Below are 24,642 nucleotides of genomic sequence, written 5' to 3'. Positions count from 1 at the left end.
TGGCCCTGACACCATACTTAGATATAATGACAGATTGTATGTCTGGTGTAGTGCCAGAGCGCGGTGCTATATGAAAACGTGAAATTCGCCGACACCGTTTAATTGGTGTCGAGCCAGTCATCTTCTATGCCGACTGCTTACAAAATATTACCACCAGGAAGCGCCACCGTTACCTTGGTCTTTTAAGCAAATGAAAAAAAAAACCAAAAAACCCACCTATAGCAATCTGTCTAGTTTTGATCATTTGAGGCGATTTGCATATCACGAGAAAATGGCGACAACACGAGGAGGAAAATTTTAAGTTGCATGAAAAAATAACATTTGTATTGACACAAAAGAACGTGCATGCGTAATTTAATGGATTGCGGTGGTAATATTTTGTAAGCAGTCGTAATAGGAGATGACTTGGCCCGACAGTACTGAAAAGTTTTTTCTAAGATTTAGTTTTTCCTATTAGAAAAAAGCGGTACCTATCGCACGATGATATTTTCACTATTTAAGGATTAACTTGAATATATTTTTTTATGTTATGGAGATATAACACAAAAATCGGAGTGTACTCTCATCATAAACCGCTTCGCGGTTTATTTAGAGTACACTCAGATCTTTATGTTATATCTCCATAACATAAAAAATCTATTCAAATTAATCCTTATAATTCAAATTCGCGGTTTATTTAGAGTACACTAAGATTTTTGTGTTATATCTCCATAACATAAAAAATCTATTCAAGTTAATCCTTAAATAAACCGTTATTTAAAGATGCTCCACCGCTGACAAATTGTATTTTTTCACTATAAAAAACAGGAGCAGACGATTTAGTATTTTCTTCAGTTACAAAAGTTACTTACTTTACACCATTACCACCATTGAAAAGTTTGAGCTTCTAATTTTACTTCAAGTTAAAAATATGAAAAATAATTAATTGCATCCCGAAAAAATTCCATGACACTATATTCTATATGGAATGAAATACTGATGGCGCATGCGCCAAAGGCGAAATAAATTATTTCATATTATTTTTTGTGTTAATTAGGCATATATATACACGATTAAACACCAACTGTTGGTCATATGATTAATATCCTTTATTCTCTGTCGGCGGTGGAGCATCTTTAAGGATTAACTTGAATAGATTTTTTATGTTATGGAGATATAACATAAAAATCTGAGTGTACTCTAAATAATGATGAGAGTAGATTTTTGTGTTATATCTCCATAACATAAAAAATCCATTCAAATTAATCCTTATAATTCAATTTATTTAATATAATCTCTTCAATATTCAGAATTCATTTTGGGACTATTTTGTCTATGAAATCATTACGCCGTCATCTCAGCCAATCAGAAGCAACGTTACAAACAGCGACGCCATTTTTTTCCTTTATGGGCTGATAAAGTAAATTTTTAAGCCAATGAAAATGCTCATAACAAGCAAAATTGAATTATGATGAGAGTACACTCAGATTTTTGTGTTATATCTCCATAACATAAAAAATCTATTCAAATTAATCCTTATAATTCAAATTACTAAAGATAATCTCTTCAATACTCAAAATTCATTTTGGGGCTCCTTTGTTTATGAAATCATTACGCCGTCATCTCTGCTAATCAGAATTAGCAACGTCACAAACGGCGACGCCATTTTTTCCTTTATGGGCTGATAAAGTAAATTGTTAAGCCATTGAAAATGCTCGTAACAAGCAAAATTGAATTATTTGTAAATAATTTAATTTCATGTGTTACACTCATTTCTATTGGTTAGATCTTTGAGGTTGTTTTTCTATAGTCCGAAACAATTGTACGTCAAGTAGCCTATTATGACGTCATATATACAAAACGGTTTCGCGGAGAATTTTAAAAGCGGCACAGCCATTGGCCAGACTGAATTATTGAGTAAGATATCACTGCGCCACAACACAATTTGTTTTATTGTAAAAGTAAGTACTATCATGGAAATTTTTACCTAATTAGTATCCAATTGAGTTATCTGAATTGAATTATAGGCATCATTATAATAAAAGAAACGGACGGACATTCTTTTGCGTCTATGAACAAGGACGTATATGAGAAGGATAAGTCACACTGGGTTTTGGGGAAGTCCAAGGCAGGCGCTTTTGTGTTTGTGCACTGACCGTGAAGTTGGGCGACGACTGATTTTCCTTTGATATCCGCCGGCGCAGCCTTTGATGTAACGTTAGCTTGCGGGTGCGAGGGTTACCGTCTTACTTTCTGAAGCGGGGCCGTCAGTTCATGAGCTGTCGAATATTTTTAACGAAAATTTAAGACATATCCTCTAAATATTCCGTCTTTAAAGCAAGAAATATACGTCGTGAAATTTAATCAACTTTACAATGGTGTTTCGTTTGACTCGATAAGACAAGTATTTGTTGAGAAAAACGGTTTTTATTCCCGGTTCATAGGCGTTTCGCGTGGTGTTTAGTAATGTAAAGAGACAGTCACGAATCCTTCTCACTTATAAATCCTTGCTATGAAGAATGTCCTTCCGTCCAAAAGATATTGAGAATAATGCTGAAAACCAGTTTTTGTCTCGATACATTGTATCAGATTGGAGCAGCATACATTCCTGGACTTTGTATAAGGTAATAGATCTATAACCCGCTGTGCAACATTAGTTATGGAAATCATTATCGATACCTTAATTTACAAAACGTGACAAAATTTACTTACAACGATGTGGATTGAAACTTGAGCGAAATATTACGTTTCACTTAAACATTGATTACCCTAAAAAATATCAGATCATATTTAGCGGATAAACAACTTGAATCAACAATACTGCTTACCGTTGAATACCTTTGGTTGGAAATTCATGTCAGGTCCCTGTGCTGATAGCTACAAGCCTCAAATCGAATGCGCCTCAAATGTATTGTTAGACCTTTTTGTTCATATGTTGTCGACGCACCTTTCCTCCCGTATTCTTAGCTTAATTTTGTTTTTAAACTGGTTTAACAGTTAACTATGGTCAGCATTAAACATAATAAAACACAAAACAAAGCTGAAATGAGTATGAAATGTATTCCAGCTCTAACTGTTCAAGAGTAAGATGGCGGACCTAAATCGAGTTTTCCTATAATATTGTATGGGGAAATGGAAAAAATATCTTATGGCATTTTGATGCAAAGATCAAGATGTCTTAATTCCTAAATCAGACAAATAAACTTTTACACTCAATTTTTGATTGTGCCTGACTTTGCAATTAAATGTCAAGTTATTTTTATCTTTGAAATGATAATTAATTCACCGGAAGTAGCTGCGAAAATATTATGTTCTGCGTGACGTCATATTTCGGCAGGAAGAGGTGTCCGATCTGGCAGCCCAGAAAATCGTAAATATCATCATATATATCTTCAACACAAAAACTTTTATTATTTAATCGTAAGTATGATCGTTTTAAATATCTTAAATTACTAGTAGGTACTTTAATAAAATGTGAAGAAATGGTCGATTTCATTTGGTAAATTTTGACAGCTTCATTTGATCGATCGGCTGTTCTTACACTCAGCATTGTTTATTCAGTTCGATATCGACATATTAATAATTTGATACATTCCAATGAGGAATACGATGTCTTTAAGCATTTATAACAATTCTGTAACGATACACGCATTGATGTTCTATAATATAATTCTATTGGTGTGAAATCGGCCAAAAATTGTTGACCGAACTGGTATATTTGCATTGATGTAGGCTACATGTAACACATTAGAGGGCCGATAGACACCCTAACGTTATATATATCTATAAGTTACCTGGAATAATTTGCACAGGCCTGTGATCCAAATTATTTGGTGATACTGTAGTCTGTTTTATTAAATTCTTATGCATAGATACCACAAAATATAGATAAAAGCGTTTTCTGAACCCTCATCAATATTTTAACGCACAATCGCGTCACGTCCGGATTCTCTCGTCAATATAATGAGACGTAGTCACAGACTACTACCCTTGAAGATGTACGTAGGACACTATGTCAGCTGGTACCAAATACCAGGAATAGCTGTAGAGGTTCTGCACCCCAAGCTTGTCAACACAGCCTTTAACAGGGGTTTCAATATCAGGCAGTACCCGGTACTTTTTGCCTGTTGAACCTGGCTGTGGTACCGCCTGATTTAGGCTAAATTACATTAGATAGCATACAGTTGGTATAGAAAAGTAGACCCTAAAACTGCATTTGTACCGCCTCTGCTGAAAGATAATAAAACCCCTGCTTAAAAGCTAAAAAGGAGCTCAGTTATCTCCACTTTATAATAGCTGTCACAGCTAACAATAAGTCAATATTTGGTAGAATGAGAGACTTTGTATCTCAATAGCTTCTCATAATATAAACTCAATGCAAGAACAACTAGTAACTCCAATATAAAAGACAAGAAATGTTGATTATTGATAAAACAGTAATAAATTAACAAGTTATATTTACAGAAAACTCTCACATTCTTATGATCACTCCATAACTATGATTATAGAATACACAACAGATCAATCTTAACTATTCCAACAATATGCCATATATTCCAAATAACAACTGATCTAGTTAATTCTAAAGGATGCCAATAACGGTTGGTGATGCCACCAATTCCCCTCTTCTGTCCACACTTGGCCAACTATATCGGTGATTACACCAAATGTCCACAATACAAACACATGTACAAACGCCACGCCCCCAATGATGACACCAACTGCTGACCGACTCTCTTGAGATCTAAATTATTCCAAATATACAGTAAATAGCATTGAATTAATATCCACAAGACTAGCCTTTTGCCTTATTAAATGTTTCCTAATAATAATAGAATAATTCCAAATATTGACCACGGCGACACAGAACCTGTGTGACCCGGAGCAGATCTAATGCAAAACTGATCTCCGGCGCGGAAATCCGCCTTTTATACCCTTCGATCGTATCTCTCGCTCCGCCCCCTTTTACCATACATGGAACATCGTATCCCAGGGACCAAAGCATTCCGTTTCCCCAATACAATTCTTAGTAAAAGAGTACGCTGTCGCTATACAATATAGTTATAACAAATACATTCTTAATAAACCTTTATTAAACCTTCCTAGTCAGAAATATTGTTTCGATACTTATAATAATAGATATAAACAATATCTAAATACATTTCAGCTTATAAACATGCCGAAATAGACAAATGACTAAGTATGTCACTGGTTCACTCGCTCCGCCATTTCTGAGAGTTGACTGAGGGAACCAGATGAACGCTGTGCAAACCTTCGCCCAATACAGCACTATTAAACCTTTACTGAAAGAAAGATTGGAACAGTTATGTTTCTGATAAGGTATTGTTACAATCTTAGCTAATCTTAACTACTATACAATATCTAAAACCTTACATTTTCTCTCCAGTGAATGTTTACTCTCAGCCTTGTTGACGTCAATGACAACAAAGATGGCGCCGATACTAAATTTAGTACGACTCGCCAAAACTACATAAAATACAAGTAAATACAAAAAATCATTACAACTTAGCGAAACCTTAGCCAATGTGGCACTTACATCTTGTTCTCATAATTACATGTTCACATTTACAATGAATAACGATATAAACTCTCAGAACACACAATTAACATGCCGTACAATGCAGTCAAACATCAGCTGATTTTACGATCAGCTGATCAGCCACAGTACTCGTAAACAACACCGGGTATTAGATAACTATAACCAGATTCTAGAATAACCATTACCAGTACATAAATGCAACATAGAGCATAAAAGATGCAGTCACTATATATTCAAATAATGAATTTACAGGATATTTTTAACATTATGTAGCATCATAAACTATATGATTTATAAAAATCCATGCAAATGTTGTACAATATTATAACAATTTTCTAAATTTTTTACAATATATTGAATCGCTACTGTTATAGCAGATAAAATATATCACCTTCAGATTCTGAATGAAAATTTTCAGTCGAAAGGTGATATATTTCCACTACAATATTGTATCAATTGAATGACAGAATATCCACACTTGCTAGTAGCCAAAAGATAGAATGAGACACCAATAAGATATTTTTAAGCTATTTCACAAAAGCCTAGTAATGGGGTACTTATATAACATAAACAAAAAATGTGTTAACAGTATATAATCTGAAAGGCTCTGACTATAATGTAGGTTGTCATTAAAAACCCATAAAACCTAGGCTGACAAGAGGATACTGTATTGTAAGTTTAATATCATAATTTGAATTCAGATTAAAATTGATCTTTAGCCACTTGTTTCATTATCCCCTGCCCAACGAAGTTGGCGGGGGATATACAAATGGGTTCCCTCCGTCCGTCCATCCGTACGAATGGTTTCCAGAGCATAACTCTAAAACCAGTAGAGATATTTCCACGAAACTTCATAGACACATTGGTCTTATGGTCTAGTAGTGCCTTTTGCTATTTTTAGGTTTTCACTTTTTGTACTTTTTTCTGTAACCATAGAAACATTGCTGAAAATATATTTTTGTAGCAGGTTCATTTCCGGAGCATAACTCTAAAACCAGCAGAGATATTTCCACGAAACTTCATAGACACGTTCTTTTTATGGTCTAGTAGTACCTTTTGCTATTTTTAGGTTTTCATTTTTGCACTTTTTCCGTTACCATGGAAACATTGCTGAAAATATCATGGTAAATGGTAAATGTTACTTTGCAAAACTCCACCCATCTTTGTGTATATAGTCTAATATAAATGTCAAGGCTGTATACCTGATTCAACAATTGCAGCCCCGCTCTACTTGAATTATACTCCATCTTTCTTTAGCTCAACTTCCTTTTTCCTGGTTTTTTTTTTCATACACACAAGTCTCCACAATCAAACTTACTTCAGCTTTGATATCTCCATGGCGGGGGATCTGAATGACTATGTCCTTGTTTCTTTGACAGATGAGTAACAATAAGCTGGCTGATGAAGCCCCTGCTGGAGGTGGAGTTACTGGGTCAGGAAGTGCTGATGACATGCGACGAGAACTGGCAGAGATTCAAGCACAATCCAACCAAGTCACTGATGATGTAAGATTTGATAAATATCTTAATGAGAAAGTTTTTTTGTATTTTGAATTATATTTCTAATACAACGCGACTAGCGTTTGTATTAATGCTATCCGGTTTACTATTGATGTGTAGGACTGAGTAGGACTTGCCCTACAATGACATCTAGTGGTGACCTCTTGAACCATTTCATTCATAAACTTCCATTCATAAATTCCCTATTCATTGGATACTTTTTCTTTGGACCAATCAGTAGTCAAGGGAAGACTGCCTTCTGATTGGTAGAATACACAGTGTGTATAGAATACACAGATTTTTATATAATACACAGCCCATCTAGGTCAACTGTTGCCTGCTGGTGACTCCTCTGTCCAACTTACATAATCTCTGTTAATGATCATTCAAATTGGACTTACTATCTAAGGCTTATGGACATAAGAGTTTTAAAGTAAACTAAACATATGCCCTTTTTGTGTACTTTAAAATAATGTTTTTAAATGAATGTTAAACACAGATCTGAGGTAAAGGCAAAATAACTTGTAAGGCTTCTCTCATATGCATGGTTTTACCAAAATAAATGTATGTGCAACGTAAGAAACAAGAGTATATTAAGGATAAAAACTCATTTAAATGAAGACTTTTGTTTTCTTTGTAATTTTCATGTAGGAACTTTAATTAAGAAAAATGTCAAACAAAACATATGTATTTTCTGTGATCAGTTGAATGCTCTTGAAATAATTGATATTAAAGTCTTTATAATATGGTTTATATATTTTGATTTTGGAAATTCATTTTTTTTTTCTGTTTCTGCTGCGTTGTATTTGCAGTACTTTGAGTACTTTGATTTAATTAAAATGTTCGCATTGTTTTTTACTTAGGCAAGTGATTTAGATATAAGAGTATACATACAGATGTATATTTTATTCACACCTAACCTCTTATTTCATAATTAGCCTAAAAAATTATGAACATGTAATACAGGGGTTTCAAGATCCCAAAACAATCCGGGTAAAGTTTGATTTATTAGTCCCACCTGCTGGTGATCCTGACGTTACAAAAATCATGTCAAATGATGACGTCATAATCACTGGATAGTAGTACTTATAGACGATAAATTATACTTTACCCATTTTGTATCTCGAAACCCTGTTTTAGAAGAGTTCATGTGTGTATTCAGAGTGAATGAGTTTTGGATTAAAAGCAAGTATTGAATAAAAAATTATACCCAATAAATAAAAGCAAAGATAAATTTTGCTTTTTTTTTCTAACAATTAATAATCATAGATCTTTGGCAATTTGCATTAAAATTAGACTTTAGTTTATTAACTTATACAATTAAAACATTACAAGAAACATTTAGAATTATCAATGTGACAAGAAATTATCATTCTTCCTTTCTGAGTTACTTCCCTTGGTTTAGATTTGGTGCCATTTGAAAATCAGTGGACCGGGGATGGGGCAAAACATTCTGAAACATTACCGATAATTGAAGTCAACATATTGTTTAAATGGATCAATGTTTAATTTTTTTGTGTGTATAAGCTATGGTTGTTTGTGGTTGACATAAAGTCATATAGCTATTTAAAGTTCCAATATCCATATTTGTCTTATTTTTTTCATGATTTAGAAGAATGTTGAAAAAAATCCTGTTGTAAATCATGTAGAGACAGCACATCAGTCAAGATGAAAGATTATGATTCGGAAACCTTTGATTAAAATCAAATTAATATTGAGTATTGTTAGGTGGGTCCCATTTAGTCAAACAAGCCAAAGTTAGTCAACATTGTAACGTCATTGCCGAGAACATCATGTTACTACCATCATTACATAACGTCTATTCTAACTTTTCCGAGAACAGGTCATGAACTTTCCGACTTCCGTTCGGCAATAATCGTAGCTTCTATGACGACCAGTTTAAAATGAGTGGATATTTACTAGTATCCACTTTCAACAACTGTTGTACCAAAGTTATTAGGAAATCATTATAAATATTCTTTCATATTACTTAATTTCAACTACATCTACAAATACTAACAATATGGGGGTCAAATCTAATTTTACATTTTGTTGATAGTTATGTAAAGTGTGGCTTAAAGCTAGAGTAAGTTGGGCACATTTTTGTGTCATGAACTTATCAAGGATCCCGGAGCTTTCTATTTTTATCCCCCGCCCAGCGAAGTTGGCGGGGGATATACAAATGGGTTCTGTCCGTCCGTCCGTCCATCTGACCGTACGAATGGTTTCCGGAGCATAACTCTAAAACCAGTAGAGATATTTCCACGAAACTTCATACACACATTGGTCTTATGGTCTAGTAGTGCCTTTTGCTATTTTTAGATTTTTATTTTTTGCATTTTTTCCGTAACCATGGAAACATTGCTGAAAATGTCATATTTTTGTACCAGGTTCGTTTCCGCAGCATAACTGGAAAACCGGTTGAGATATTTCCACGAAACTTCATAGACACATTGGTCTTATGGTCTAGTAGTGCCTTTTGCTATTTTAAGGTTTTCACTTTTAGTACTTTTTTCTGTAACCATGGAAACATTGCTGAAAATGGCAGATTTTTGTTTAAGAATCGTTTCCGGAGCACAACTCTAAAACCAGCAGAGATATTTCCATGAAACTTCATAGACACATTGTTCTTATGGTCTAGTAGTGCCTTTTGCTATTTTTAAGTTTTCATTTTTTGCACTTTTTCCGTAACCATGGAAACATTGCTGAAAATATCATATTTTTGTACCAGGTTCGTTTCCGCAGCATAACTGGAAAACCGGTTGAGATATATGCACGGAACTCCATAGGCACATTAGTCTTATGGTCTAGTAGTGCCTTTTGCTATTTTAAGGTTTTCACTTTTTGTACTTTTTTCTGTAACCATGGAAACATTGCTGAAAATTGCAGATTTTTGTGTAAGAATCATTTCCGGACCACAACTCTAAAACCAGCAGAGATATTTCCATGAAACTTCATAGACACATTCTTTTTATGGTCTAGTAGTACCTTTTGCTATTTTTAGGTTTTCATTTTTTGCACTTTTTCCGTTACCATGGAAGCATTGCTGAAAATATCATGGTAAATGGTAAATGTTACTTTGCAAAACTCCACTAATCTTTGTATATATAGTCTAATATAAATGTCAAGGCTGTATACCTGATTCAACAGCTCAACTTCCTTTTTCCTGTTTTTTTTTCATACACATACCGGTAAGTCTCCACAATCAAACTTACTTCAGCTTTGATATCTCCATTGGCGGGGGATCTGAATGACTATGTCCTTGTTTAGTTTTAAGAAGAAAGATAGAATTGATTAATTTATTGAGAAAAATGTCCAATGAACATTTATGCCAAGTATGCAGTATACTTGATGTGCATTATGTATATTAATACATTTTTATAATATTTCAGTCCCTGGAGAGTACCCGACGGATGATGCAGTTATGTGAGGAGGTAAGATCAAGTCTTTGTATATCTATCTACAATACACATATATTTATCATTTTAAATGTATATTAATTCACAAAAGCTAATTTTTTTCTATCCAGATTTCATTAATTTCACTCAATCTTTCAGGAAAAAACCTGATAAATGTAGTTTTGAACATGTGATTAACCAGAAATCTTTATTTTCTTGCTTTTCTGTATTGTTTTCTTCACAAATATATTCAAAATGCTTTGGAAACTTAAAATAACATGCAAATGTATGGCATTATATGTACACTGATTGAATTGTTTTTAATACCCAAAAATTAGTTTCCATAGAATAAGGAAATAGATTAATCTCCGAACATTTCATGAAATACCGTATTATTTCTCTTTAAGTAATTATATATAATGCTGAATTGATTGCAGGTGTTAACTACAGATCTGTGATGTAAAGATATCATATGATGGGTTTATTCCCAAATCAATAAATGGTTTGACTTTTCTGATGCTTACACATGTGCTAATACATCTAAATGTATATCTAAATATGCAGAGTTTACCTTTAGATCAAAGAGCATTGTACATTTATTTCCCAAATAGATCAATTTTACGATTGCCAGGTTTTGGGAAGTGATAAATGATTTCCATATTTCTATAAATAATATTTATATAAAATTTAATTCTCAGTCCTAGAATGTCTCATTACTTTTGAAAATAAACATGTGAAACACTTTTACATTTTGGATATCACCTATAAGTATCTATTAGGGCTGTCACGGGTACTAAATTTTGTCCCCGGTACCCGAATTTTAGTACCCGACCCATACCCGGGTACTCGACACAGATCTACTGCTTTTGTAACAAATTGGGTTACGTTATGTTTGCTGTTTGGGAAGATCGGTTGATAGACAGAGATTCGATGAAATCATATGTGAGTTCAGTAAAGATAGCTTCCGTAAAGTGTCAGTCTAACCAGCGTGTCTGTAGCATATACCAGTCCTTCCGGTCATGTGACATAGTCTTCATTCGGATGGTCTCTAGTGTTATCGGATATAACTATAGTGTGACCTATTTAAGTGCACATATCCGTCAAGTAGATTGTTCTCGCATCAAAAGATGGTCATGAGAAATAAAAATTGGAACAATATTGCATGTGAAAATGTTGTGAAAAGATAAGGTAAGTGTCATCCTTGGTGAGTGAAAACAAAACAAATGAGTTGGATTTTGTAATACTTTTAATATAAGTTCTAGACTTGTTTACGTACATCCAGACGAATTGTCCTATTTTGACGTGTACCCGGGTACACATTTTTTGACCCGGTTACATCTCCAACCCGACCCGTAACCGGGTACTCAGGTACTCGTAACAGCCCTAGTATTTATATGCAAAAAAATATCTTTCAATGAAAAGTTTCATATGATTGCACTTAGCTTAGTGATCACCAAAAGAGCCTGTGTTCAAACACAGGAAATAAACAATAACAATTAGGAATGGTATTGATTTCTTTATTTTCTCCCACTTTGCCTGCTAGAGTAAGGAAGCGGGCATCAATACCCTGGTCATGTTGGATGAACAGGGAGGTAAGCGTGGCCTATATTTGGAATGCACCTGTGTCGTGATTTACCTTGTTTTTGTGGCAGTTTTTTTTTTAATTTTCATTGAATTCTATGTAGCTAGATGCAAAACATTTTTTTACCATATTTTATATTACAACCGTTATTGTTTTTCTTTGCATCCTCATCGTGGTCTCTGTGTCTTATATAGAGTAAAGAGGTTGGCATCAAGACCTTGGTTATGCTGGATGAACAGGGAGGTATGAACCTATACTGTACTTGTACGTGCTGCTTACCTACTAACTGGCTAGATTCTATACCACTGCAGTCATCTGTCCAACTGGTTAGGGAATCATATGCATCACTTAAAACTCACTGGTGTTGGACTTCAAAAATGATGGATATTATAGATTTACTGTATTCCTGATCCAAAAAAAAAATACTTGTTTTGCAATTATTCTTTATCAATGATCTTTTCTTGAGGAGCTTACAGTATTTCATTTTTTTAGCCAAGATTATGGTGTGGTCATATGATAGACTAAAATTTTTAATTTATATTAACATATTTCTAGCTAGCGTGTAGCAGCTTAATTGTAGGATTAAATAATATTTGTGGGTATAACTAAAGGGGAGACAACTCAATTTCTGACATAACTTGTATTATTAGTGCTGGCTTAAGTTTGAGTCACTGGCTATGGTATAAGATATTATTTTGGAAAAAGTATGAAGTACATAGCTAAAAAAATGACTTTGACTAATAAGTTTCATAAAACATTAACATTATGGTAGTTGGTAGATAAGAAAACAAGTTGCAGATATTTTGATGGTAGATTTGCTTGTGTGTCCATTAAATCCAATGTGAGATCCCATACTCTTTGCCCAGTCTAGTTATAACTACTCTGTACATGTGTTTCTGTTCAAGGATTACTGCTGACGATCTAAAGCGGTCAGGTCTTGGTGTTTTCCTAATATTTATATATTGCATGCATTTTACCTGTTTCCTCACCACCCCTATTTCTCTCCCTTGTTTTGTCTATTCCTCACCAGGTGGAGTCACTCCAGGTTGTGTTACCAAAATAAGTGGCTTTCAACCTGGTAGCATTTTTCAGTTACACTGATAATGCAGATTATTGCACATTAACACATTTTGAGTGAATTATTTGTGATTTGTTGTATAATATGTATTATTAGTCACAGTGATTTATGTTTATTCTTACACTAAAAGCATGTATCTACAAGTTAATCTGAAGGTATCGGAAATATTTCTATATTTATTAATATGCAAAATTTCTTATTTATATCAAAATAGGTTCTAATAGTTCAAAGTTAAAGACGGCTGACAACTTAATGGGAGTTGGTCTGAATGCCACAAAAAAGGGTTTGACCCATGGATGCCCCAAATATTTATAGCTATAGCCCCTAATGGTTTAAGACAGATGACTCTTTATTCACAGACATCATCTTTTATGGTAATAAAATAGAAAATTGAAATAATATTGAAGGGGTTACCATCATTTTTGGCTGCTTTTAGATTATGAAGAAAATACATACCTGGTAGTATAACTCTTGAAGTATCAATGATTTATATACACATATAAAGATGTATACCTCTCAGTCAATTATTTAAGTAATTAATATAAATAGAATGTCTTTCAGGAACTAAATATGTGGATGTTTTATATTGCTTGTCTCTAGACCTTTAATAAAAAATATAACACTAAATCACATGTACAAGTACAAAATGTATTTACAAAATTTGTAGCTCCAGGGCAGCCATTTTTTCTATAAAAGTTTACATTTATTCACATGCATGTAGTTTAGATCTTTTGTATTTTATATCTTTACATGCATTGAAAAATCTGAAATCAGACAATGTTGCCTGTCATTATTGTTTGACTGGTGTCAGTCATATTGCTATTTGTTAGTGAAAAAAATCATATGAATTATTGAAATCAGGGAAAATAGATTAATTGATGATATTAGAGACTTGGAGAAAATAGATACTCCCTGCAGACTTGGGAACGAATGTAATCATTCTAGCCTTGGACAATAATGGATAGCAAGAAAGGAATCATTTGGAAATAACAGGGATTTATTAGTTGTTAAGGTCCTGGTCATCAGTAGTTTGTTCAGGTGTAATTCTTTATGAAATATGAATGTGTCAGTCATGTTAAAATGATCTGTTTATTAACTGTATTCAGTTGGAAGTTTGATTACTTAACAATATCTGGTCATCGAAGGACATGCCAGGATAACCTGATATGGTGTTGATGGAAAGTCTCCTGCCCATAATCATTGACCACTATACGCAACAGCCCCATTTTATCCATGAACTCCTAATATAGAGGTTGAGGGATAGTAGTTGAATGCCAGACATATATTAATTAACACTTAGATACCACAGCCCAAAGAAAATGGATTTGTTATATGTGTATATTTACAGTTTTCACTGACATGGACTCAATCACCATGCTTTCTAGTATTATTATTATCAGTGTATAATGAAAGAACAACACATGCAGCGATTCTATTGTTACGCGAATAGTCGCTGGTGTGGCAAGGTGGGGTCATGACCCCACTTTTGGTGTGAACATATGAATGACTCGATTCCAATCAGCTGTTCAATCAAATTTGTTGACGATTACGGGAGAGAAAATAATATGGGTATTTCAATAGAAAAATATGTAACTGTTGCAAGAATAAATAATAATATTCGTTTACGTGAAAAACTGTAAATATAAGAAATAGATTTTTATTTTGTTGAGGTTATGAGGGTATAATGATAATGGAGCCCGTGTAAGTTTTATGTAACCCAGGTTACATAAAATTTACACAGGCTCCATTATCCGGTTACATAAAATTTACACGGGCTCCATTATCATTATACCGTCATAACCTCAACAAAATAAGAATCTCTTCCTTTAATATACAGTATATATCTGTAGTTTGGAGTTTGGCCGATTTTTTTAGATCTATAAAACCCTTAATGTATTTCATTCTAAGGATCCTTACTCAGACATATGTGATAAGAACTATGTATGTACATACATATGTAGAATATATCTGATAAACTCTTAATATCCACATTTTATTGTATGATATATTAATGATAACTAAAATAAGCTTTTCCCATGTATAATTAATATATGTCATTTATTATCTTCTCAATTTATGCTGATCATAAATAAACTTTTAATTATCTTCCTCATTGGTTTTAATGTAATGGTCCTTGGTTATTTGGTATGCACAAATATTATAAAATAACCTTATAGTTAGAAAGAAATGCTCAGTTACATCTCATTTCTTTCAACTTAACTTGACACCCTCTAAATTGGAAGTAACTAGTCCATTGTAATTATATGACTTAGTTGCATACGATCTCAGACATACTCTGAATTAAAGATTTTTATTAACTTTATCTCTCAGATATTAACCCTAAGTTAAATGACAGTTCTGCTGACTTAGAACAACTCAATTCAACATATGATATCCTAGTTATCTACCAATATCTGCTGACAAAGCAGGTAACTCAGTATAAAGGAAGGTTTCAATTAGACATAACAAATGTCAGAAGCCTTAATGTTTTGTACTGACAAGATTTATGGGCTTACAGAACAGCTGGATCGGATAGAGGAAGGTATGGACCAGATTAACAAGGACATGAAGGATGCAGAGAAGAATCTGGAAGGCATGGAGAAATGCTGTGGTCTGTGTGTGTTACCATGGAAAAAGTAAGTCATTCAGTCAGCTTTCATGGGCTTGTGGATCAAAAACACAAGACTTTTACAGGGCTTTTTCTCTCTGAATTGGAAACAAAATTCATGTTGGGAAGAAAATTTGTTAAATGTCTGAGCTATTGATGAATAAATACAATATGGCAGTTGGCAACATAACTTACCAGTAAATGTTCAGTTTTGTTGTCTACTGGTACTCATACTATAATCAAGAACCAAAAAAGATTTCTGAAAGGAGACAAAAATGTACTTGGTAGTATAACTAAATCTGGTATATCAATAACAAATGAATCCCTTTACACTTAACTCATTCACACCTATAATTTCATAATGGAATGGTCTAGTCTTTGATTTAGAAGACTCTAAATGCAATTCAGGGGTGAAAGTGTTAATGAAAGAGATGATTAGTTAGATTGTGGCATACAGTGAAACATTTCTAATTTCAGAACAAAAAATTTTGAAAAGGGTGGTGAATATGCAAATATATGGAAGTCTTCTGAAGACGGCAAGGTGAATACAGATGGTCCGCGTATGATTGTAGACTCAAGGAATGGGGCTGGGCCCCAAGGCAGCTTTTTACCAGTGTAAGTACTTTTCACATAGCTAACAAACAGATGGATTTATACAAGTTATTGTATCTAGAGGAAACAAATGCCTTCAACAAATATACCTATATTCAAAAAGAAAATTAAGAAATTACATGTACTGCACACTTTGGGTATTGAATAAGTTTAAAGAGCATTTTTTGTCAGAAAACTAATTTATTTAGATTAAGAATGTTAAAATTTGAATATTTCATGGAGAAGATGTTGAATGAAGAAAATGTTCTCTCCTCCAACTTCTTTAGATCCCAATTCAGCCCCTATCTCCATGTTTTTCTCCAGGATTTGTCTATTGTCTCTGACAGAATGAGTGCAATCTAAACCTAGTCAACCTGTGGGAGTCAGTGTTCTTGTAAAATGGCCGCATTTTGTCATCAGGACTTACTTATAAACTACTTTATCTTCCGTCAAAAGAGACACAAAGCATGAGCTACATGTGCTATATGAATTTCATTTGGTTTACAATAGAATCACAAAAGATGCCCGTGAGGAAGAAATGGAGCAGAACTTGACAGAAGTCAGTGGTATGCTTGGTAATCTACGAAATATGGCTGTAGACATGGGTAGTGAGATTACTTCACAGAACAGACAGGTGGAGAGGATCCAGTCAAAGGTAGGTCATCTCCCGATAGCTTCTTTGTCTCACCTTAATGTCTCTGAGCTTACTAGCCATGAAGCAAACCAAAAGCAAACTCTTTAGTCTGTGTGTTTATTCCTTCCTCATTGTTAACTACACTCCAAAAAGTATCTTATTCCACAGCATTTGCATCATAATTTAAGAGTGCTTTATTTTAAAAAGAGTTTCAGTTATTTTGCCAAAGTGATATGATGTTAGAATCATTTAAACACAAGAATGTTGAAATTAAATACATGAACTATTTTCTACCTAATGCATTTTTTTACACCAAAGTTCATTCCATGTGTGTTCTGTTTAATAATTGAATGTCCAACCTTTGACAAAAGTGACATTAAATATCAGACATTTCGTAGTCTATTCCCTTTACATAAAGCTAACAGTGATTGTTATATTGTTTCCAGGCTTCATCAAACGAAGTACGAATACAAGAGGCTAACAAGAGGGCAACAAAGATCCTGAAGGAAAATTAAACCTGTATTCTTCAGCTCCAGTTTTTGTTTGTAGGCAGCTTCATGTCTTAATCCTCTCCTCCCCATTTTCTCGCCTCGCCATAGTGTTTTCACCCTCTGCTAAACCAAGTGTAGTCCTATCTAACCAGTCATTTGTAGATTCTATTATAACAATGAAATTTAATTCCATTGTGAGGAAATTCAGTGTGAAATCTGTACCATTGATAAGTTTTAAATTCCCTTTTTAAACCTAATTGATGTAAATTTCAGTAGATTTCAATATTTCTAGTATAATCCCATATATACTTTACATTTGTAGAATATTTTCATCATCAATTCTTGTAGAACATTGTTCAGATTCATAGAATAAGATCATGATTAATAACTTGAATGACAAAGTCCTAGTTTAAGGGCTCGAGGAAAATGACCATAACAAGAAACTTTTTCTTCAGCCAGATTTTATCTGAAGTTGTTTCACATAATAGATGTGCAGTAGTATTAAGTCATTTATTTCAAAAATATTCTTTACAACAGTCAAAAGATTGTTTTGTTTGGTTTTCAATGATGAGTTAAGCTAAATATCATTTTAAATTTCACAAGGTATAAACCTTGCTGCTGATTCTAGGGGAAATAATAGATATCTGAACTAAGGGAGGTAATAAGTAAACTAGGGGAAGTAATAGATAATCTCAACTAAGAGAGATAATAGGTGTTCTTTTAGCCAATAAACTTGGTTTTAAATAAATTGATGGAGATTATTTAAATCTCCTTGCTCATGAAGTGAGGCATCTGTAAATTCATGAAGGATATGGTTAAAGTAGACAGTTAAGGCAGAATAACAAATCTCTTGGTAAACTCTATTGATGGGAACGAAATGAAGAGATTGAGTACAGAAAATCACCTGAGAATATTATCATGTTGACACTTTCACATCTGTATGGATGGCATGAATCACATTCAGTATTACCAACTGAGGCATCCACCTTTCACATCCATTCTTTTTCGTCCTCTTTTGTGGTGCTGGCACTGTTTTCTCTCGGTAATTTGCTATTTTTTCTTAGATGTAGAGAAATGCTATTTTCATATACAGTAAAAGCATGTGCCAAATACCAGGTAGCAATAACATTTTCATTTTGAAGCTGAGAACATTTTCAGTTGTTTATAGAAGATTTTCATTTTTAGCTCACCTGGTCCGAAGGACCAAGGTGAGCTTATGCCATACCGTGGCGTCCGGCGTCCGTCGTCCGTCGTCCGTCGTCCGTCGTCCGTCGTCCGTCGTCCGTCCGTCCGTCCGTCCGTCAACAATCGACTTCTTCTCCATAACCGCTGGTCGGATTTCAACAAAATTTGGCTGGTAGCATCCTTATGGGCTACTAACTGAAAATTGTACAAATGATGGGGCTGACCCCCCAGGGGCCTGAGGGGCGGGGCCAAAAGGGGTCAATTTGGCTATTTCCATATAAACGACTTCTTCTCTGAAACCAAGCATGGGATAGCACCCATAATGCAATGGTAGCATCCTTATAGGGTGGGGATTCAAAATTGTACAAATGATGGGGCTGACCCCCCGGGGGCCTGAGGGGCGGGGTCAAATGGGGTCCATTTGGCTATTTCCATATAAACGACTTCTTCTCTGAAACCAAGCATGGGATAGCACCCATAATGCAATGGTAGCATCCTTATAGGGTGGGGATTCAAAATTGTACAAATGATGGGGCTGACCCCCCGGGGGCCTGAGGGGCGGGGTCAAATGGGGTCAATTTGGCTATTTCCATATAAACGACTTCTACTCTGAAACCAAGCATGGGATAGCACCCATAATGCAATGGTAGCATCCTTATAGGGTGGGGATTCAAAATTGTACAAATGATGGGGCTGACCCCCCGGGGGCCTGAGGGGCGGGGTCAAATGGGGTCAATTTGGCTATTTCCATATAAACGACTTCTTCTCTGAAACTAAGCATGAGATAGCACTCATAATGCAATGGTAGTATCATTATAGGGTAGGGATTAAAAATTGTACAAATGATGTGGCTGACCCCCCGGGGGCCTGAGGGGCGGGGTCAAAAGGGGTCAATTTGGCTATTTCCATATAAACGACTTCTTCTCTGAAACCAAGCATGGGATAGCACCCATAATGCAATGGTAGCATCCTTATAGGGTGGGGATTCAAAATTGTACAAATGATGGGGCAGACCCCCGGGGGCCTGAGGGGCGGGGTCAAAAGGGGTCAATTTGGCTATTTCCATATAAACGACTTCTTCTCTGAAACTAAGCACGTTATAGCACCCATAATACAATGGTAGTATCCTTATAGTGTGGGGATTCAAAATTGTACAAATGATGTGGCTGACCCCCGGGGGGCCTGAAGAATTTAGCTATTTCCATATAAACGACTTCTTCTCTGCAACTAAGAATGGAAGAGCACTCATAATGCAATGGTAGCATCCTTATAGGGTTGGGATTTGAAATTGTACAAATGATAGGGCTGACCCCCGGGGCCTTAGACGGCAATAGATGCGAGGTCAAAAGGTCAATTAGGCTACTATTTTCATATAAATTGCTTTGTCTCTGAACCTATGTATTGGATAGCATATTTGTATGGTATCAATAGCATCATTGTATGGTTGTGATTCAAAATTAAACTTTGGGAGTCAATTTTGCTTATTTTTCTAATTGTCTGAGTCTTGTGATAATTACTAACAAAAAACCAGGTGAGCGATACAGGCCCTCTGGGCCTCTTGTTTGTTTTGCTGTTGTAAAAATTACGTTTTGTAAAAATTATGTTTTGTGTTTTATGCATTTAGACATTATCATACTATTTGTACTACAGGACTTTGCACACATGGTCGTACTGGCACGGACGAATATGATGGATATAATGCAAGGACCATGTGACATTGAGGGACCAATGAGAATCACTACATTCATTTATTCCGTGCTGAAAAAAACTATGGCTTGAAAAACAAAGAAATACCTAGGTTTGATGTGGGTGAGCTGAAAAACTAAGACTGAATGGTTTATGGAGCTCAATTGGATTTTTCCTGGAGTCTGTGATATTATTGAATCTAGATAAAGTGTTCACAGAAGTCGTAAGGGATATAGTGTGAAGTGATGACGTTCACTTTTACCGCAGAAAAAATCAAGATTTCTCTATAGGATTATCTCCCCTTCAAATTTCATCAATTGTATTTGACTACGCATCAATTTTAGCAAAACTTTCATGGATCTATATTTGGTAGTCATGTCACTTCAGAGTTTTGTTGAATTACAATAATGAGCTGGATACGATATATAATTTAAATATGAATAAGGATTTGGGGAGATGTCATGAAAACAAATTTGGAGTACCATAAGCATTATTATTTTTCACCAAATGCTTTGTAAGCATTCCTACTTCTTCATTTCAGTTTATTCACATGCAAGAATTTTGCTTGCGGTTTAAAGCACTAAAATGAATGTCATTATTTCATTTTTCAAAGCACATTTGCATGCCTTTAAGATTATTTGAGGTAATTTGCAGGAATCAACAACTTTAATTAAGATCATAATCTTACTGTGAAATTTACTTACAATTCATTCATTTAAAGAAGTAGAGAAAAGCTCCACAAAGTGTATTGCTATATAATGTATATTACTTGAATTATTTATTATTGAAAGGTTAAAATGGAAGATTTAATAGAAATGAAATTTCATATAGTGTACTTTTAATTTTCCAAATAAAAGGTTAGTAGTTTAATTTTTTTTAACTGGTTGATAATATATAGTTATGAGATTTAGTTACTAAAAAGGGATGTCGCAGTGTATTCTGTAAGCATGTAAGCATTCAGTAAGCATGGGTTCTGTTAAAAAAACAAGACCTATAATTTAGGGGATCACAGCTGATTTAGACAGTATACAATGTAGAAAATTGGTTGTGATGTCATGATTTAGGTGTGACCACGGGATTGGCATGAAATTCCAACTTTTTATTCACTATTGTACATAATGGTGAGTTGGATATGCTGCCAAATCCCTGTGACTATGAGACAGCCAATCAATTAAAAGTCGCTCATTTTTATTTCTTGAGTTGATAATATTATTAAACTCTAATTTTCTAGCATATTATGTTATTTATTGGAAGAGCAATTACAGTTAAAAATATACAAGATGGAATTGTGTGTGAGTGTTAGGGAGAGTGTGTACATATGTGTTTGCTAAATTTATGAAGCTTTGAGTTTACAGTAACCACTGTTGAAGTATCGCAAAGCTATGGTCAGATCATGTGTTACTACTGGTAGTACATTCTTATGGTCTGGTTATCTAGCTCTTTGATCCAAAACAAAGCCAATTTTACTGATAAAAAATACACAGATTTAACTTGTATGTGCTCAAATTACAGAGATTTTATTTATAATCAGCAGTATTGTTGTTTTGCTTTCCTGTAAATTGTACGTGTTGAAATATTTTGTCCAAAATTAAGGGAAAATTTGAACAAAACAAAATTAAAAAACTATTTCTATCTGTACAATTTTTGGATTTCTATTTCAACTGACATGTGAGTTTGTTAAAAAAAAGTATTTGATATTCCTTGCTACATTTTGCTGTTGAAATGTTTTGCATTCATTTTTATAGGTTCCTCATTATTGGTGATCTCTCTTATCCTTAACAGTTAGACTTGTTTTATGCTGTAAAAATTGTGTTCATATAGTCATATTCACAAAGAGAAGTTTATTCATATATGTATTATTATCATATAATATTTTCACATGGTACATCTGAAATACATGTATATTTAAGCATATACATTTCCCATGTTATAAGCAGATTAATTAAATGATAAATTCATGTTATAACTTAAAATTAACAATAAATGTTCAAAAATGTATGATGATTTGTTATTTAAAAAATACTTAATAATTTCACTACACTTGACACATTATTGATAAGTTTATTTGATGTAAAAAATATTTGTCAAAATCATAAAAGAAATTGTTTATATTTAACATATTAAACCTTAAACACAATTTGGACTCTTCTAATATCCTATTGTTTGAAAAGTTCATTTTAGAATGACATGGTTGAATATGTTAACAAACTCTTTTCACAAATTTGTATTTCACGAGTTCTAAATTTATAAGTCACAATCACAATTAAAAACTTAAAAACAAAAACTATTGCATGTAATGTCAATAGATGAAGGCAAAAATGAATTGAAGAAAAAATTAAATAGATAAGGGTAAGTTCATGATCAGTTCTGAACATGAACTCTGAGCTATGGATTTTGTTTACACTTCATTGGAATCTTACATGGCTTATTCAGACTTGGTCTTCATTCAATGTAACACAGCATATACCAAAATAAATGTCCTTGAAATTTGTACAATGATGTTTAAAATTGATGTCTTGTAGATGCAAGTAATACATGTGTTTTGTTGGCCTAGTTAAATTTTCGGTGGAGTGTTTCTGATTTTGTAGATTAAATGTATATAGCAGGGTAGATAATTTTACACAGATAAAAACAACAGTAGTGGTCAATTTAATCATCTATTCCTTATACCATATATAATTATATACTCTGCTCTCATTCCATGTTCATCACAATCATTCATATGAAGTCATTTTGTTGTTGTTTTTTTCACTGAATCATGTCTTATCCCATTTACTGTAATTCTCGACTTTGTTAAACATGCATGCTTCCGCTGCTGATAATACTCCTGATGTTCCAGATAACAATGCACATTCCTTCATCCTTATATAACAATGGCTTAATCGTGTTGTTATTTTATGTATCATCACTTCAATCCAATTAAAGTTAGATTTGTTATATCCTCGACTTTTCTATGATATGATACACTTGGTATCGTGGAGGCGTGGGGAGTAACAGGTGTAATTTTAACTACATAGAGCAACATTTGAATCAGTAGGAAGATAACTTCGAGGTATGAAGCATTTTCACTTCAAGGTAAATTGATTATTTATCATTGGCGAATCAATTTTGTACTATGGTCCAACATACCACTGTAAACATCCTTATTTTGACTCAAATGCTATGTGGAGTTGTCTGCCCTTGTTAAAAAGTACCGTAATATAATTATGTTGCCAATTCATTTGAATTGTGAGGAGAAAAAAAGCAACCCAACATCCAACTAAAGTAAAGAAGAAAAACTTGGTTATAAGGGGGGAAGATAACTCTATGTAAGTGAAAATATTCTATCAGGATTGTGTTTATCAAAATTAAAAACTTTATTATATTCAACACTGTGCTAAAACCTAAAATATGAATGTTTACAGTGTCTGTTTATGAAGGTTAAAATGTTTCAATATACATGTACTAAAACTTGTAATTGTGACTAGATCACATCACACCTTATGAACAATATTAGAGGTACTGACATTTAAACATGGTGGGTAGCTCACAATCATTAAAAAGTGTACGAAATCGTGTCACAATGTTGTGAAGTAAAAGTTACAGTGACATTAAGGAGTATTATACTTATTAATATTAGTGTTCACATACTAGAAACAAGTGACATTTCTTCATATTTCGAATATAGCTGAAGTAATTTTGCATTATAGCAAAAATATGTTGTTTTTTTTTATTATTGACAGAAATCCATCTGTCATGGTCTTTATGGTGTACCAGTATGGAGTAATACAAATAGAAGACCGAAATCAAGCGTGTCAATAAGCTAGTCTACAAAAATTTAAAGATCCATTCCATTTTAACTCCTTCACCCCTGAAATTTAACAATGAACTGTTCCATCCTTAGAATTGAAGAGTTCAATGAGTGTTAGGGGTGAGTGAGTTGAATCATCTTGATGTACATGTATTTGTGATTGATATTCACTCTTACATTGATTTTAATGCAGTTCTTCTCTTTTGATGAATACTGCTTGATTGTCCTAATAGATCAGAATTAGAGTAGATATGTTTTGGGGAGATATGTGGAAATGTCGCTTTGACTGACCAGCAATTTTCGGTCAGACATTTTCTTTTTAAGGACAAATTATAACTTTATTAAAATGTTATGTTTTTCAATGTATGATTCACCATTTTCTTGATCAATAAACTTGGTTATACAGAAAATCATATCTATTGTCTGTTGAGACTAGATCTTGATGCGTTTATTGCATATTCGATATTGGTAGTGTTTCAATAACGACAGATAAAGTAGATTTCAGTTTAAACAGTCATTTTTGAATTTTGATCAAATCATCTTGATTCTGATCATGTAAAC

General features: G+C 33.8%; 2 protein-coding genes across 5 annotated transcripts in view; both read left to right on the top strand.

Moving 5' to 3' along the window:
• LOC138318556 (phosphofurin acidic cluster sorting protein 2-like) overlaps positions 1 to 11,973 on the top strand; it is a 375,127-nt gene extending 363,154 nt beyond the window's left edge. The window contains exon 24 of the transcript XR_011207887.1: positions 11,824 to 11,973. The gene's annotated coding sequence lies outside the window, so the exon portion shown is untranslated. The remainder of the gene's footprint in view (positions 1 to 11,823) is intronic.
• LOC138318560 (synaptosomal-associated protein 25-like) lies at positions 3,282 to 24,491 on the top strand. Of its 4 annotated transcripts, XM_069261025.1 has the most exons (10): positions 3,288 to 3,399; positions 5,147 to 5,319; positions 6,919 to 7,044; positions 10,431 to 10,472; positions 12,213 to 12,261; positions 15,615 to 15,732; positions 16,182 to 16,319; positions 16,806 to 16,950; positions 17,376 to 17,474; positions 20,256 to 24,491. In XM_069261025.1, exons 3-9 carry the CDS (start codon positions 6,919 to 6,921, stop codon positions 17,442 to 17,444), a joined length of 687 nt encoding a protein of 228 aa, XP_069117126.1. In that variant the 5' UTR covers positions 3,288 to 3,399; positions 5,147 to 5,319; the 3' UTR covers positions 17,445 to 17,474; positions 20,256 to 24,491. The 4 variants fall into 4 exon arrangements, with proteins under 4 accessions (XP_069117125.1, XP_069117129.1, XP_069117126.1 ...); XM_069261024.1 differs by lacking the exon at positions 5,147 to 5,319 and having other exon boundaries at positions 3,282 to 3,399; XM_069261028.1 differs by lacking the exons at positions 5,147 to 5,319; positions 12,213 to 12,261 and adding an exon at positions 11,980 to 12,028 and having other exon boundaries at positions 3,282 to 3,399.
• The last annotated feature ends 151 nt before the right edge of the window (positions 24,492 to 24,642 follow it).

Source organism: Argopecten irradians, chromosome 3 (genome assembly GCF_041381155.1).
Source record: "Argopecten irradians isolate NY chromosome 3, Ai_NY, whole genome shotgun sequence".
Lineage (NCBI taxonomy): Eukaryota > Metazoa > Mollusca > Bivalvia > Pectinida > Pectinidae > Argopecten > Argopecten irradians.
The sequence above is the reverse complement of the archived record's forward strand: the minus strand, read 5'-3'. Positions and strand labels throughout refer to the sequence as shown.

What these genes read in the sequence shown, in the direction of transcription:
- LOC138318560 (XM_069261024.1), top strand. Translation starts at nt 6,919, where the DNA reads ATGAGTAACAATAAGCTGGCTGATGAAGCCCCTGCTGGAGGTGGAGTT. An exon ending in TATGCTGGATGAACAGGGAG is followed by an intron (nt 12,262 to 15,614) that starts GTATGAACCTAT and finishes ATGGGCTTACAG; the next exon opens with AACAGCTGGATCGGATAGAG. An exon ending in TGGAGAGGATCCAGTCAAAG is followed by an intron (nt 16,951 to 17,375) that starts GTAGGTCATCTC and finishes TATTGTTTCCAG; the next exon opens with GCTTCATCAAACGAAGTACG.